This window comes from Haliotis cracherodii, unplaced genomic scaffold (assembly GCF_022045235.1).
Source record: "Haliotis cracherodii isolate W230 unplaced genomic scaffold, xgHalCrac1.p SCAF_18, whole genome shotgun sequence".
NCBI lineage: Eukaryota > Metazoa > Mollusca > Gastropoda > Lepetellida > Haliotidae > Haliotis > Haliotis cracherodii.
Window position 1 is genome coordinate 1,157,758 of NW_027266273.1, and position 15,412 is coordinate 1,173,169.

The 15,412-nt window shown below is 41.8% G+C and overlaps 1 protein-coding gene across 1 annotated transcript in view; it reads right to left on the reverse strand.

Annotated features, from left to right (window-relative positions):
• Window positions 1-8,284, reverse strand: part of LOC139465648 (ADAM 17-like protease) — a 39,150-nt gene extending 30,866 nt beyond the window's left edge. Inside the window, exons 1-6 of the mRNA XM_071247381.1 lie at window positions 8,146-8,284; window positions 7,437-7,566; window positions 5,672-5,805; window positions 4,739-4,827; window positions 1,752-1,864; window positions 1,152-1,231 (exon numbers count right to left, since the gene is read on the reverse strand). Coding sequence (XP_071103482.1) covers window positions 1,152-1,231; window positions 1,752-1,864; window positions 4,739-4,827; window positions 5,672-5,805; window positions 7,437-7,566; window positions 8,146-8,200 — 601 coding nt within the window. The 5' untranslated portion in view covers window positions 8,201-8,284. The remainder of the gene's footprint in view (window positions 1-1,151; window positions 1,232-1,751; window positions 1,865-4,738; window positions 4,828-5,671; window positions 5,806-7,436; window positions 7,567-8,145) is intronic.
• Between the last annotated feature and the right edge of the window lie 7,128 nt (window positions 8,285-15,412).

Sequence of the window (15,412 nt, forward strand, 5' to 3'; positions counted from 1 at the left end):
TTGCGTGCACTGCACTGTGAGTACTATTACCTGCCTCTTTGTTTTTTCAATCCGAATACCTTGTTTCAGTCGATGTCACATTGATTGTGTGTACTGTGTAAATGGTCGGGCCGTGGCCATTTTGTCCACATATTCAGCTTGAATCGACAATTGAATATGTGTCGCACTATATGTTAATAAACTCATGTGTGCACTGATTTTTCTTTTGTATTTTATTTCATGATTGGTTCCTTTTAATATGTTAATAGGATATAGAACCACTGCCTTGCACATGTCTGGTCACAAAACTGAGACTGTAAGCTTTGGAAGGTAGAAGGCTTACAATTGCCCACAACTCTTAAACTATTTGTTTGCTTGTTTGTTGTTTAACGCCACACTCAGCAATATTCTAGCTATATGACAGCAGTCTGTAAATAATAGAGTCTAGACCAGACAATCCAGTGAGAGACATCATGAGCATCGATCCATGCAGATATGATATGATGACATGCATTAACAAAGTCAGCAAGCCTGACCACCCCATCCCATTAGTCTGCCATACGACAAGCATAAATAAATGACTGCCATTACAAGAAATGGTGTTTAAGGTCGTGTCCAAGATTAATGCACTTATATATGTGTGTGTGTGTGTGGCTGCTTGTACTAGTCTGGACTGATGCCGATTTATAGTGCTAGCTCACAGAGATACCATGCCACAGTTTAACATGAATACCCCACTCAGACACAGTATACTGACTCCGAGCCGACCAGTCCTTGTTTTAGCCCCTTAATGCTGAACGCCAGACAGGGTAACAACAAGTACCATCATTGAACATCTTTTTGTATGGCGTGGCCGGGGATTAAACACCGGACCTTCAGCTATCCGGGCGGACACTCTACCACAAGACAAAGGAGGCAGGCCATTGGACCATGCCCTACCAACCTTTAGTGTGTTGTTTTGTTCGTTACTACCACAAGCAGCAATATTCCAGCTTTATGATGGAAAGTAATTGAGTTTGGACCAGACAATCCAGTGATTGATATAATGAGCATGATCCCCACAGTCAGGGTACAAAGCCATGACACCGGGCCTCGGGCACCTAATTCATTAGGTTGCCACTTACAACCAGCATTGACCTATTCTACCCTGGAATCCCCTTAGAGGTACCAACCTTTATGTGATGTAGACGGTTCCTGAGCATCCCCCGCGTCAGCCTCATCCTCTGCATGGACCGACCCACAAAATGTCCCACTGGAATGCAAAGCAGCTTAGTTTCAGATAGAATAATACTGTAGGATACAAGGAGAGATTGATATTCAGGCTACCATTATCCCAGTGCCATTATGCTACTAAACAAACTAGAACTAAAAAAAGCTGGCATCTTTAATATTCTTATCATCAATCACTGGTCATATCTGGTTCATTACAACCATTCAAATATCGGTCACATGGTAAGATATTATTCACATGTGCAAAGCAATAAACGGCATCTGTGGAGCACGTAGAAAATTCTCGGAAAGTTGACTTCAATGTTATCATTATGGAGACAAGAGCTTCAAACAATAATCATTGTAATCATCCCTGTGACATCAGGGAAAATATGAAATTCTTCCTGTATAACATGTTTGTTGACATAAAATATCCTTGGAGTTTGTTTTAACGAAAATCACAAATAGTATTACCATTTTATCCACAAAGTTACAATATATACCCTCAGTTGCCCCAACCTGCCTCCTTAAAATACATGCAGGACCTCTCACGTTGCCTTTACCTTTTCCCAGCCTTATGTTGGTTGAAGTCCAGTCTGATGTCAGAGCCTCTGTACACAACCATCCTGCCCTTGTAGTTCAGTTTGACTGCATCATCCACATGACGCCACAGGGGCTGAGGAAAACAAATGGAAAAACAATACTTATCCTGCATTTACTTCTGTTTTTACAGAAAGATGAAGCTGTGTGAGGTCCAGCTGAAAAAGAAGTTGTTCCAAGTAGTTGTGTGGCTAATCCTATGGCACAGTGCCCACATGTCTGAATATCTGAAGCAAGTTCAGTGAGCTGTGCTCAATGTTTCCTTGAACAGTATCTCAGTTATTTTACAATATTTTATAATTTGATAAAATCTAAATACTGGTTACATTACATGCTGACACACAAGACTGAAGGGTTTGGTGATAGAGCATCCGCTAGGATGTTCTGACAACCTGACATGTGCTGGACGAGAAATTGCAAGTCCAGCCGATCTACCAGATGGAAGAACTGGAACATTTACTTAAAAATGTGTCGTCCCCTGGGTGTGCAGACACCAAAACACCATGATATTGTCTGTTGAGATGGCTACCTTGTCATTCTGGATATGATTCTGACAACGGGATATTGCTAGAATGAATGCTTCCAATTCCAAGTTGTTTAAGTGCTGTGTGCACTGATCGTCTGACCACAGCCCTGAGGCCATCTGGTCATACAGGTGAGTGTCCCAACCCTGAAGACAGATGTCTAAAACAGGCGCAAAGTAGGTGATAGCTTGGTCATGGTGACTCCTTCTAATACATTTGACTTGAACGCTTGAGGTGAGGTGCTAGAACGATGGAGACTGACTGATCCTGGTGCCTGACAACCAGTGCTAGGAACTTCTGAATTGGCTCCAGATGTAAGCATCCTCTGGATGTCAGATCCTGCGCTGAAGTGAGTAGACCCAGAAGCACTTGCCACGAGTGAAGTGTAAGGGGTTGTTGAAGAGCCAGGAGCTGATGAGCTGGATCTTGTGCCATCTGTCCCTCAGGACAGTTAAGATATCCTGGTCCGTTGACAATTCACCCCAGCTGATGGAGAAGGGGCCTTGTGAAATCCTGGCAAAATCCTGGTGTAGGATTAGAGAGTCCGTGTCCCGGTGGTTCAGTAGGCAATCCTCGATATATGATTAAAACTGGATGTTCCTCAGTTAAAAGCAAGAAAGCCAATGCACTGAGTGATCTCAGCAAGAGCAGCCTTGAGATGATTGCGCATGTGATCTATCTGACGTTGTTGGAAGGCCATAGCTGTCCTCAGATGATCCACATGATTGGGATAGTCTCTATTGAGTCTTGATCAATGGCTCGAAATGAAAATGCAAAAGCAGACAAGGGTTAAAGAGAGTGCCGAATCTCTAGTCTCTATAAACGTCATCCGTGTGTCTGGAATTCTGACAGTCGTAGGCTTAGAGGAGCCACCTAAAAAATCCTCCTCTTGAGTCGAGGAGCCTTGAAAGCCGGCGGGAGAAACAATGTAGCAAAGAACTTGTCCAATGCTACGATTGTGTCTTTCAACATCGGGTCCGGTAGAATGGAGCTAGGCTGTATCTGTCTTATCCACACCGGTCAGCCATCCAATACGGTCACTGGCTAAGGCTTAAATGAATGTTCTTCTAACTAGAACTCTTCATAACTAGAAATGAAGGAGCCTTCTGATGAGTCCAAGTGATAGTTGTATGATCTGTGGACAGGGGAACGGCTCCTGAACCTTGACGACTTAGTGCTGCATCAAGAGGACGATCCAGGAGATGCTGAACCGTGAGATGATGCAGCTCTGGAAGTAGATGCGCTCCTGTAGACGCAGGAGTTGCAGATGCTGGAGGAGCCACAGGCACAGGATGCTACACTTAGCAGCCACTGAACAAGGGTTGGTACACTCAAGACACAAGGGGTGGGGTGGCAATGATTACTACAGGGAGAAAATCTGCAATTTAAGCCAAGGTACAAACAACAACGAGAAAGTTCAGTAAACTGGGCAGTAAATTATGCAGTATAAAAATGAAAAAAACCTTTCATTTCAAAATGAGAAGCATAGGTAAGGCAATATGTTTGATACAAGAATGTTACCATATATTGAAATTAAAATGGTGAATCTGAATAACAAAACGCATGATATTTACAGTGACTAGTAGCCACCATCAAGCAAAACATATAAATTCAAAAACAAGTGGTAAGACATGAAGCCATAAACCACAGAAATGATATAAATAACAAACGAAATGTTGAAGAAGAAACAAGAAAGAGGATTCCAGTAGATTGCTGGAGCTTTTATTGATCACTACTAGTACTAGTCAGTCTGAGTGACAAGAGTGAGTGAGTGAGTGGTTTAACGCCGCTTTTAACATTATTCCAGTTATATCACGGCGTGTCAGCTTAATGTTGGAGGAAAACCCGAAGTGATGCAGGTCTAAGACATTAACCACTTCGGTGAAACCCACGAGTACGGGTATGGTGCTGACAAACCTAGAAACATAATTGAGGCGAACCGGGATTCGAACCCACAATCATAGGTTTCTGGTGCACCCAAGGGACGCAACACTGCACAGCGAATCGCGGCGCCTAAGACGACGTGGCCACCCGTGCCCCCCTGAGTGACAAGAAGTCATCATGGTGATGTGAAGATAAGTGATGCCATCACTTCCAAGATCATGTGGGTGCTGTGCAATGGTATCAGCCATTCTTCAGTTGGATATCACACAGCTTCGTCTTTCAGTCAAGAAATAGCAGTAAAAGCATTAAGGAGTAATACAGGATAAGTTAAAAAGTAATCACTTTGATATCCACACAATTTTCTGTAGTGAAGAAAACATGTCAACATGATGCCAACAGGCTGTCAAGCAATTATTCTTGTGATGCTATCACATACTGCATCAACAATGCATCATATGTCAACCACGGTGCCTTCGTAACACCAACAATGCTGCAATCATCCTCTATGTGTGGCATGGGTGGAAGCCATCAACTGTACATACCTCTATGACAAACAGCTGTCCCTCTATGAACACAGTCCCTGTGAACATTTCTCCTTCAAAGTAGCCATGCACTTCGGAATCTTCCACACCTTGGATGAAACCATCAATCGATTAAGTTCTACATCATGTATATCAAGATATCTGTTGTCAAAATGTCATCAAAATGCAGAACTTCTGCTAAGTGCATGAAGTTTGGACCATTTGTAAGGCAAGCATCATTTGCAAAAGATGGGATTGGACATGTTGGGTATATAATATGCTGTGCATATAATGTCTGCTACTCATCTTCACTTATCCAGTGAAAATGTCCATTCCATTTAACTGCTGGTGTGAAAATTACCTACGTCCAATTTCCTTTCGAAAGTGATGCTGCCATCTCTATTTTCCTTAACTAGCTTAGAACAGATGTCCTCTCACTCATTGAAGTACTGGACATATATTTTTTTATATGTATTAATCAAATCTGGCTCAAAACCAAGCTATGGTATCAAAAGGCTCCTGGTTATTTATCAGAATGGAGCTTTAACACTGGGATGACTGCCTAAAACTGCTAGGTTCCACCTTGTATCTCAACACTATGACTGTCACAAGTCTATGGAAGGAACACAAGGCTCAGGACAATTGGCAGTCCAAGGAGATTTCATACAAGTTTTTCAAAAACCTTTTTTGTCTGCTGTTTAATTTTAGGATGTCTTTCAGTGAGTGGGTTTGGTTTTACGCCACTTTTAGCAATATTCCAGCAATATCACGGCAGGGACACCCGAAATGGGCTTCACACATAGTACCCATGTCGGGATTCGAACCCGGGTCTTTTGCGTGACGAGACTTTGGAGTATGTATGATGATCATCTCAGCATGCTTAGCGCTATGATTGCTTGGTCAAACAGGGTCCAAGACTGGCCATAGACAGCACCAGACTTGACAGACACTTACCAACAACGTTTCCTGTATAGAAGTTTCCTTCTTGAAGACCAACAATTTCCTTGCTATTGTCTCCATGTATAACGGTGATCTTAAACCCGGGAGAAAATATCTCAGTACGGGGACGAAGGTGGCATGTGAACGTTCTGAAAGAGAATTGTAAATGTACACAATTTGACGCACAATATACCAAAAACATCTAACATGCTAAAATACTGCTGAAAAGGAACTAAAGAAATTATTACAAATATTTAAAGGGCAAGTTCACACGGAAATGAACCATTTTTTCTTGTACTTTTTCCACATTAAAAGTGTTAACATAGAAGTGTCATAGACAAAAATATGAAAATATCATATTTAATTAAAATATTTTTTGCACTAAAACGATTTATATTTTTCACATTTACCAAGTGTTCTATTTCCATAACAAAAACACCATGGCTTATGCCCCTTGCAATATGATGTCATTGGTGCCAATTGATAAACATTATGACGTCATCATGCTTTGTTAGAGCCGCTTCATGTGGTGTAGGTACAGTTTTGTGATTCTAGCATCTCAGATGCCAGCCAGAATTGTGTTATGCTGAGTCACCACTGCGCCAGAGTGTGTCGTAGACCATGTTGTTTTACCGCAAACTGGTCCTTGATATCTTTTGCGTTGAGAATAGACAGGGACCCAGTTGAATTGGCACCAATTACGTCATAATCTAAGGGGGATAACTCAGGCCTATTTTGCTCGTAAAACGAAGGCCTCATAACGGCATATCACTTTCGTACTATTGTGAGCTTCCTACTTGCACTGTGAAAAAAAATGAGTGTATATTTTCAAACACAGATACTAACTAATTCTAAAATTGCGTTTTGTTTAGAAAAAGAAAGAAAGTGATTTTTGCGTGTACACTTCCTCTTTAAGCAAATGCAAAAACACTGCAGTACATGCACCAGTAAAACCCATGTCTACACACCAACAGTTACTAACATGTCTAGATTTTCAGTAGGTGCCCTTTTCCGCTTCAAGTGAGATTTGAAACAGACACGTCACATTTCAATAGGTTGTAAGTTGTAACTGCTCTTCAAAAGTAAGATTACAGCTCACCTAAACCCTTTAGGGACCCGTGGGGTTCTGGAGATGTAATGATTGCTGAAACTATCGATAAATAGCAACTGCCCAAGGGCCTTTGCCAATACGTTGATCAATACATGTGGTATTAAACGTTAACTTTTCCATAAGGTTTATATAGATCAACATTAACCAGTTTGCACAGACTATGACTGTTTATACAATAATTTAACAAGATCATATCAGACAATAAACAGAGTTACTTCCCTTAAAACACATTGGACATGTTTGGCTTCATCATCAAGTTGAATCATCATGAATGCATGATAATGCAAGAAAACATTGCTGTTGGAATGTAAGGACACTCCTAAACTCATGCTTATGACAACACCATTACCAGTGATTACAATAGTTACAATGCCCCTACCCATACTAACAGTGATCTTTATATAAGAGTGGAAATGGAAAATTGTTGCTTGAAAAACACCCAAGGTGGAATGAGTAAGTATTGTTTTACAACGCTTTTAGCAATATTTCAGCAATATCACGATGGGGGGGGGACACCAGTAATGGGTTTCACACATTGTAACCATGTGGGGAATCGAACCTGGTGTGATATGAGTGAACAATTTTCACCCCCAGGTGAAAGACTGTTCATCTTTCATAAAGTTAAGTATGATATCTGTTTTGAAATACATCTTAAACATTGCCAAGTACCTGTTGAAAGCATGGAAGATAAATTCTCTTGTTAAACCCTCTTCCACGTCATCAACACTTCGTTTGGACCTCGAGAAAATGTTGATGTGGTCAATCACTTCATAGTAGCTCAGAGAGTCGGATAAACTGCCTGCAAAAAGGTAATAGCATGGTAAGGTGTTTAACAATAATTGGCACTTTGAAATACTGAAGTTATGGTCTATACTGCAATAAAATACATTCAATAACAATAATATTTTTAAAAATTTTCATTATGTATATGTTGCTTTCAACTGCAGTTGATATAACCCATACTGCCATGTACACCACAACATATAAAAATGCATTGCAAAGAAAATACGAGTCTGAACATTTTCATTTGATAGAGGCAATGTAATTTGTTAATATGGAAAATGGTCCTCTTGGTTTGTTAGTTGTGTGCCATGACCTGATGACATTTGGTCCTTTAATTCGTTTTCCTATTACCGCGATAAATTTGCCTGCTTGCTGGCCAGTTAATTTTTTTAATATACCATCTAACCAAGTCCAAGACTGATCTTACGCAAATACGATCATGGCAGTTATATATATATCAACATTAAACAAGTCGTTTTTAACATGCATGGTTGATTTTCATTGCTTCGCATGCTGTGATCAATATCAAAAGCCATCGGGTAGGCCTATAAGGTATACTGCAATTTGATTTTCAGTAGGTGCCCTTTCTACATACCCCCAACAACATGAATAGTTGCGAACACACAGGCACAGACAATTGGTGAAACCATTGTTATAACTGCTCCTCCATTAAATTCCAGTTGTTTTATCTGTTTGACAGTTCCTTTTTGGTGGAAACACTACTCTTGACAAGTTCGAAGTCCCGTTGCTGTGCACGCTATCAAGCAGTGCCCTCTAGTGGAAAGGGTCAAGGGAGGCTACTGGTGTTGGTACACAAGTTTTCTCTCTAAACCTTACTCTATCGCGGCACAGAGAACAGAGAGTATGGCTGGGACGGGTAACTCGGGTACACGGGTCGGGTGGATGCTGGGTAGGGCCCGGGTACCCACAGGACTACCCGGACCCGTGGTTTGCCACGTGATATATTGTTTAATGACCAAAGACGTATATGTATCGATATATATATAGATATTTACGTCTTTGCTCAGTGGTAAGACTACAAGTCGCTAATCTTTTGACTTGTATATGTTTGAGTAAAGCTAAAGCTTCAGTCAACTTCAGTGTACGCATAACCTGATCGTTTGATACATGATCTAGATAGTTCATGCCAGGGCTGCGGTAAAACAATTCCCATTCAGACATTGTGTTAATTCCCACATCTTGGGACCTTCAATGGGTACCCGGGCAGGGTCGGGTAATAGGGGGTCGAGTACCCGGGTAGTAAATTTGGATTCATCCCAGACGTATCAGAGAGTTAGTTTAATTACGGGCAAAAAGCTCCAAACAGCAATATCCTTATGATAAACACTTGAATAAATCAATACCTGTTCAGCTATTTCTGAAACTCTTTCGGTATTATGTTTTAAAATTTGAACGTTCGTGTTGTCTTTCTGAAAATATTCTGAAATTACCATGCACCTTTTACATTTAAATGGAAGTATTATTTTGTGGTCCTTATGTTTTCAGACATTGCTTTTCACAAGGAAGAGAGAGGGACGTTGCTCATATCAACATGAACAAATGTGACATTAAGTTGTGGGAGGGTCATGAAGTTAATGATATGTAGTCCCAACCCCTTAATAAATTATCAGTCCCAAAATGCAAGACTGCATTAATGCAATATTGTTTTAAATCAACGCCAGAATTAAACCTCAAGGTACATGTTTGAATTTCTTCCTCCTTCATGATTATTTTTCTTCTAAAATTTGATTTGGAAAAGAAAACAAAATCGCTAAGGACCACGTGTCCGTCGGGAGTGATTTTTATTTATGGTCAAAGGGAGGTAATCGTGTTTATACACGAGTTAAGACTTTGAAAGTGAGGTGAGGTGAAATAGTGTTTAAAGTCGCGTCCATGACTATACTGCACTTATATAGCAACCTGCAACGTGTGTGTGTCTATGTGTGGATGCCTGTACTTGTCCGGACTGATGCCGATTTATAGGATCTTATAGGGCTGACCCACTGATATACCATACCGCAGTTTAACATGGATAACCCACTCAGACACAGTATACTGACTACGAGCCGACCAGTCCTTGTTTTAACCCCTTAAAACCGAGCGCCAGACAGGGTAACAACAAGTACCATCTTTTAACGTCATTTGGTATGACGCGGCCGGGGATCGAACGCCGGACCTTCCGTTCTCCGGGCGGCCGCTCTACCACTAGTCCACGAAGTCGATCGCATTCAGAAGTGATACACATGAGGAAGATAATATATGGATTTCAACTTCTTTATTATGAGGAACACAACGTTTCGGAGTATATGCTTACTCTGTAATCAGGTGAAGCATATACTCCGAAACGTTGTGTTCCTCATAATATGGAAGCTGACATCCATATATTCTCGTCCTTACGAGTTAACAAGGTTTCATTTATGGTCAAAGGGAGGTAATCGTGTCAATACTCAAGTTATTCGGTTTCAAGCTCCTCACAGCGATAGCCCGAGTAACGAAGGTGTCATGCGCTGGGAAAGAGCTTGATTCGGTCTTGGTCAAGGGGAAGTAATCATGTTTATAAGAGTTAACTCCCTTCCCTGAACTCCACACAGAATCTCTTTATAAACTTCACGCACTGCGTGCGACCTCAATCAAAGGGAGCTAACCATGTACAACTAATAAAGAGTTATGTCCCTTGTCCACAGGGGAGGTAACTCTGTTTAACGAATGGTTAGACTGGTTCCTGTTCCTGCGACAGACTGGACGGCACCAAGAGCAGCGACACCAAACGGCGGATCCAGGAACCAGTCTAAGTAAATGGTAACAAGGAAGGATTTACAGTTACTTCCCTTTGACCATCAACGGCACGCTGAACTCGATCGGCCATTCTGCTGAGGTTTGTCGAATGGATCAACCGCATGGCTTCTCAAATCCCATGGGCTGCACTGATTTATTATGTTGGTTATGGATTAAGCCGAGTGGACACGAATTAAACTGAAATTGACGGTGTGCCGCCCATGATACCGCAGCCGTTTCCACTGAGATGAGTGCATAAAAGTCGTTGATGGAGTTATCTCCCTTTGACCTTTAACAGATTAAGCTCCTCCCCCCCCACCGAGTGACACACTTTCGATGGGGATCAGTTAGTTCCTGTTTGAAGTGGGAATAGCCAGGGGCACACTATAGAGTTAGGCTTTAGCTCCTTCTGTTTAATGTTTGTTGTTTAACACCGCACTCGTCAATATCCCAGCATATGACGGCGACGTGTAATTTAGCAGACCATCCAGTGAGTGATGTCATGAGCAAAGACCCATACCGTCTGGGTACGATGACACACAATCAACCATGGCACCGAGCCTGACCAAGTTATCTTGTACAATTACAGGCTACGGGGGATCTGTTTTAACCCAGAATATCCTTAGGGAATATAAAATGCATTCGAAGGTTAAATATGCTCAATTGAGGATGATACTGTAATTTCTGGTGTACTTTGCTTAGAAGCTCTTAGAAAATGGCATTTAAGTAAAGAGCCCTTAAGTTAAAAATTAAAACTGCATCACCAAGCTTGGTTTTTCGAAACGAGGGACAATCCATAAATTCATAAATCCATGATTCAGGCAAAATCAAGGTATTGCAACTCTGCATGGATGGTGACTTGGCGACCCGTTCCATCTGAACATTCAAATTAGTGATTTACGAAGTTGGCCATATTGAACTATCACAGACGTTCATCCCTGCACATTGTCATGAATAATTAATGCCATGTTACGATGTTCAACTGTCAATGTATTATGAACATTTTGCAATGTCTGCACTTTAGATTTTTTTTACCACGAAATATAACAATCGTTATTAAATTTCACACTTATCGATAGACCCAGTGCCGTGTGACCTCAGTTCCGGTACAACGTTCATCTTTATAGCTTCTTCATAAAATCCCTGCTTACATTCCTGTCAAATGTGCGCTAAAACACAGAGTTGGCGTTTTATTTATCTGGTCACATTATGGTGTATCGTCAAAATCAACGAGTTGATCCCCAGTGTCGCATCAATCGCCCGTGACGTCACGAGTACGTGAGTGAATACCTCAGTATAATAGATCACGGATGTCTGTAAATAGCCGACGTTTGGTCAGTCAAGTCACTGACAGCATGAAGCCTTCGGGATACGATGACACACCGAAACACGGGACTGTTAGCTACAAGAAGCTTTATTTAACGCCGGATAGCAAAAGAACATAAGCTATTAAGCTATTAGCAGTTTTCAAAATGCACAAAACAGAAATCAAAACAAGAAAAGGAATGTACACACAGAGCATGAAATAACGAACAGACTACGAGGGAGGTACGTGGGGTTGGATAGAAGATAAAATATAAAATAAATACTAGAATTGGAGATAGAGTCCTCAGCATATGCTGATCAAGTGCATATAAATGCACCCCTGTGATCGTGTACAAGGAATGTGAACGCGTTCCCCTGCCAGAGGTTTGTTTGCAAACATCGTTTCAGTGTAGCGTTTTCCTTTTTTCTAGAGTTTGAAGCATCTAAGCTAAAACCTGTTCAGTGATGTTAAATCTAAGACAATAAGAGGGGTACACGCAAAAACGTGGGTTCTAATTGGTGGACATTATTTCGTGGTAATGGCAGATGACTGTCGTTTTGAAATGTCAGCGGATTAAGTATTAGCTGAAATTAGTTGCAGTTCCGTGTTATGATTACATATAAACAGGGTATGGTAAACATTAATACTAACTTCAAATCGTGAGAAAATATTCTTTCAAAGAGAATGCCTTCACATCCCTTGTGGAAGGATCGCCTGTCGTACTCGATCACAAGGGATGATATGGGAACTCTCAACACGATTCAGTCAAGGAATCTTCAGCAAGCCATTCTTGTCGTAAAAGGCGACGATGCTTGTACGATTCGACTAACGGGACACTCAGCAATATTCCAGCTATGTGACGGCGGTTTGTAAATGATCAAGTGTGGACCAGACAATCCAGTGATTGACATCATGAGCATCGATCCACGCAATTAGGATACATTGACAAATCAACCAAGTCAGCGAGCTTGACCACCCGATCCCGTTAGTCGCCTCTCACAAGCATAGTCGCCGTATACGGCAAGCATGGGTTACTGAGGACCTATTCTAACTCGGATCTTCACAAAAAGAGTAACACTCTCATTGCAAGAGACATGTGTACCTCCGATACTGAAATTTTGAAGATATGGCTGGGTTCTTATCTCAAGGCATATGGCCCTTCTTCTGGCTCGCGGACCACCTCCGTGATCTAGTGGTAGAGCTTCCGCCCGGAGAGCGGAAGGTTCGATCCCCGGCCGCGTCATACCAAAAGACGTTAAAAGATGGTACTTGTTGTTACCCTGTCTGGCGCTCGGCATTAAGGGGCTAAAACAAGGACTGGTCGGCTCGGAGTCAGTATACTGTGTCTGGGTTGGGTATTCATGTTAAACTGCGGCATGGTATCTCAGTGAGCTAGCACTGTAAACCGGCATCAGTCCGGACTAGTACAAGCAGGCACACACACACACACACACACACACACACACACACACACGCGTGCATGCACGTCGCTATATAAGTGCAATAATCTTGGACGCGACGTTAAACCAAATTTCACCTCAATTCACCTCTTCTGGCTCGCCGCTGCTGCCTAAGCATCTTAGGGTGGTTGCACCGTACAGTTCAAGTGTACACAAGAATGGCGAGTATGAGAGTATGATAGCGTGTTGTCATCCGAGTAATTTTCAGAGTTAACGTATCCAAACAGTAAAATATATCATTAATAAAGACGTTAGAAATCAGTGGTCCAAGTATAGGAAACTCTTAAGTGATGCGGATCTAGGTAGACGTGGGAGGAAGGCCTATAAAGTGATGCAGGTCCAGGTAGACGTGGGGGGAATGTCTATCAAGTGATGCGGGTCCAGGTAGACGTGGGAGGAAGGTCTATCAAGTGATGCGGGTCCAGGTAGACGTGGGAGGAAGGCCTATAAAGTGATGCAGGTCCAGGTAGACGTGGGGGGAATGTCTATCAAGTGATGCGGGTCCAGGTAGACGTTGGAGGAAAGCATGTTAAGTGATGCAGGTCTAGGTAGACGTTGGAGGAAAGCCTATCAAGTGACGCAGGTCTAGGTAGACGTTGGAGGAAAGCATGTTAAGTGATGCAGGTCTAGGTAGACGTGGGGGGGGGGGGGGGGGGGGGAAGGCCTATCAAGTGATGCAGGTCTAGGTAGACGTTGGAGGAAAGCCTATCAAGTGACGCAGGTCTAGATAGACGTGGGAGGAAAGCCTATCAAGTGATGCAGGTCTAGGTAGACGTGGAAGGAAAGCCTATGAAGTTATGCAGGTCTAGGTAGACGTGGGGGGAAGGTCTATGAAGCGATGCGGGTCTAGACAGACGTTGGAGGAAAGCCTATCAAGTGATGCAGGTCTAGGTAGACGTGGGAGGAAAGCCTATCTAGTGATGCAGGTCTAGGTAGATGTGGAAGGAAATCATATGAAGTGATGCAGGTCTAGGTAGACGTGGAAGGAAAGCCTATGAAGTGATGCGGATCTAGGTAGACCTGGGGGAAAGCATGTTAAGTGATGCAGGTCTAGATAGAGGTGGGAGGAAGGCCTATGAAGTGATGCAGGTCTAGGTAGACGTTGGAGGAAAGCCTGTTAAGTGATGCAGGTCTAGGTAGACGTTGGAGGAAAGCATGTTAAGTGATGCAGGTCTAGGTAGACGTTGGAGGAAAGCCTATCAAGTGACGCAGGTCTAGGTAGACGTTGGAGGAAAGCATGTTAAGTGATGCAGGTCTAGGTAGACGTGGGGGAAGGCCTGTTAAGTGATGCAGGTCTAGGTAGACGTTGGAGGAAAGCCTATCAAGTGACGCAGGTCTAGATAGACGTGGGAGGAAGGTCTATGAAGTGATACGGGTCTAGATAGACGTGGGAGGAAAGCCTATCTAGTGATGCAGGTCTAGGTAGATGTGGAAGGAAATCATATGAAGTGATGCAGGTCTAGGTAGACGTGGAAGGAAAGCCTATGAAGTGATGCAGGTTTTAGGTAGACGTGGGAAGGAAGGTCCATATTTCTGGGTGTATGTTCCGCAAGAGCATTCTTCCCCATTTTTTCGAGTTCACTTTCTGCGAAACCGATTTTAGAATAGATATGTAATTTATATTCATAGATATATGTTTATCAAATTAACAATATGTTTTATAGTTTTGTCTTTTGACATATCTTTTGCGTTTTGTATATTTGCGTTACTATAATGTATATTGGGTCAATAAAATCAAACGATTGCTCATAACAGATGGGGTGACTAGACACACACATAATAATAATAATAATAATAATAATAATAATAATAATAATAATAATAATAATAATAATAATGATGATGAAAACAAAACAAATTTGCAAAAAAACTCGTAGACGAGAGTTTGTTATTATTATAGTTACATGGTCCTGTGCTAGACATTACCTGTAAAAACAGTTATCATTGTCTATTTTATCATTATTTTGTGTATGTCTTGACCGTCATAAAATTGAAATGATACATATTCCACTGACAACTGGATGTGTATTGTGTTACTTTTGTATGTGCCAAAGAATTTAGGATAAGAGCCCCTAACCCCTCACTGTCAAAACCGATGTACGAATATGTGTCATTTCGACTTTTATATCCTCTCAGTGGTATTCTTTCGCCGGCTTGTTTAAGTAAATGACGAGCACCGGATCACAAGAACCATGCCATTCATGGTTACACCTTGTAGATAATGACTTTATTATACATAGTTCAGGTACTCAGCACATTATATAGATCTAAATGAACGTAATTTTGGACAGACTATATTTCGTACAAACCGGAAGTCGGTT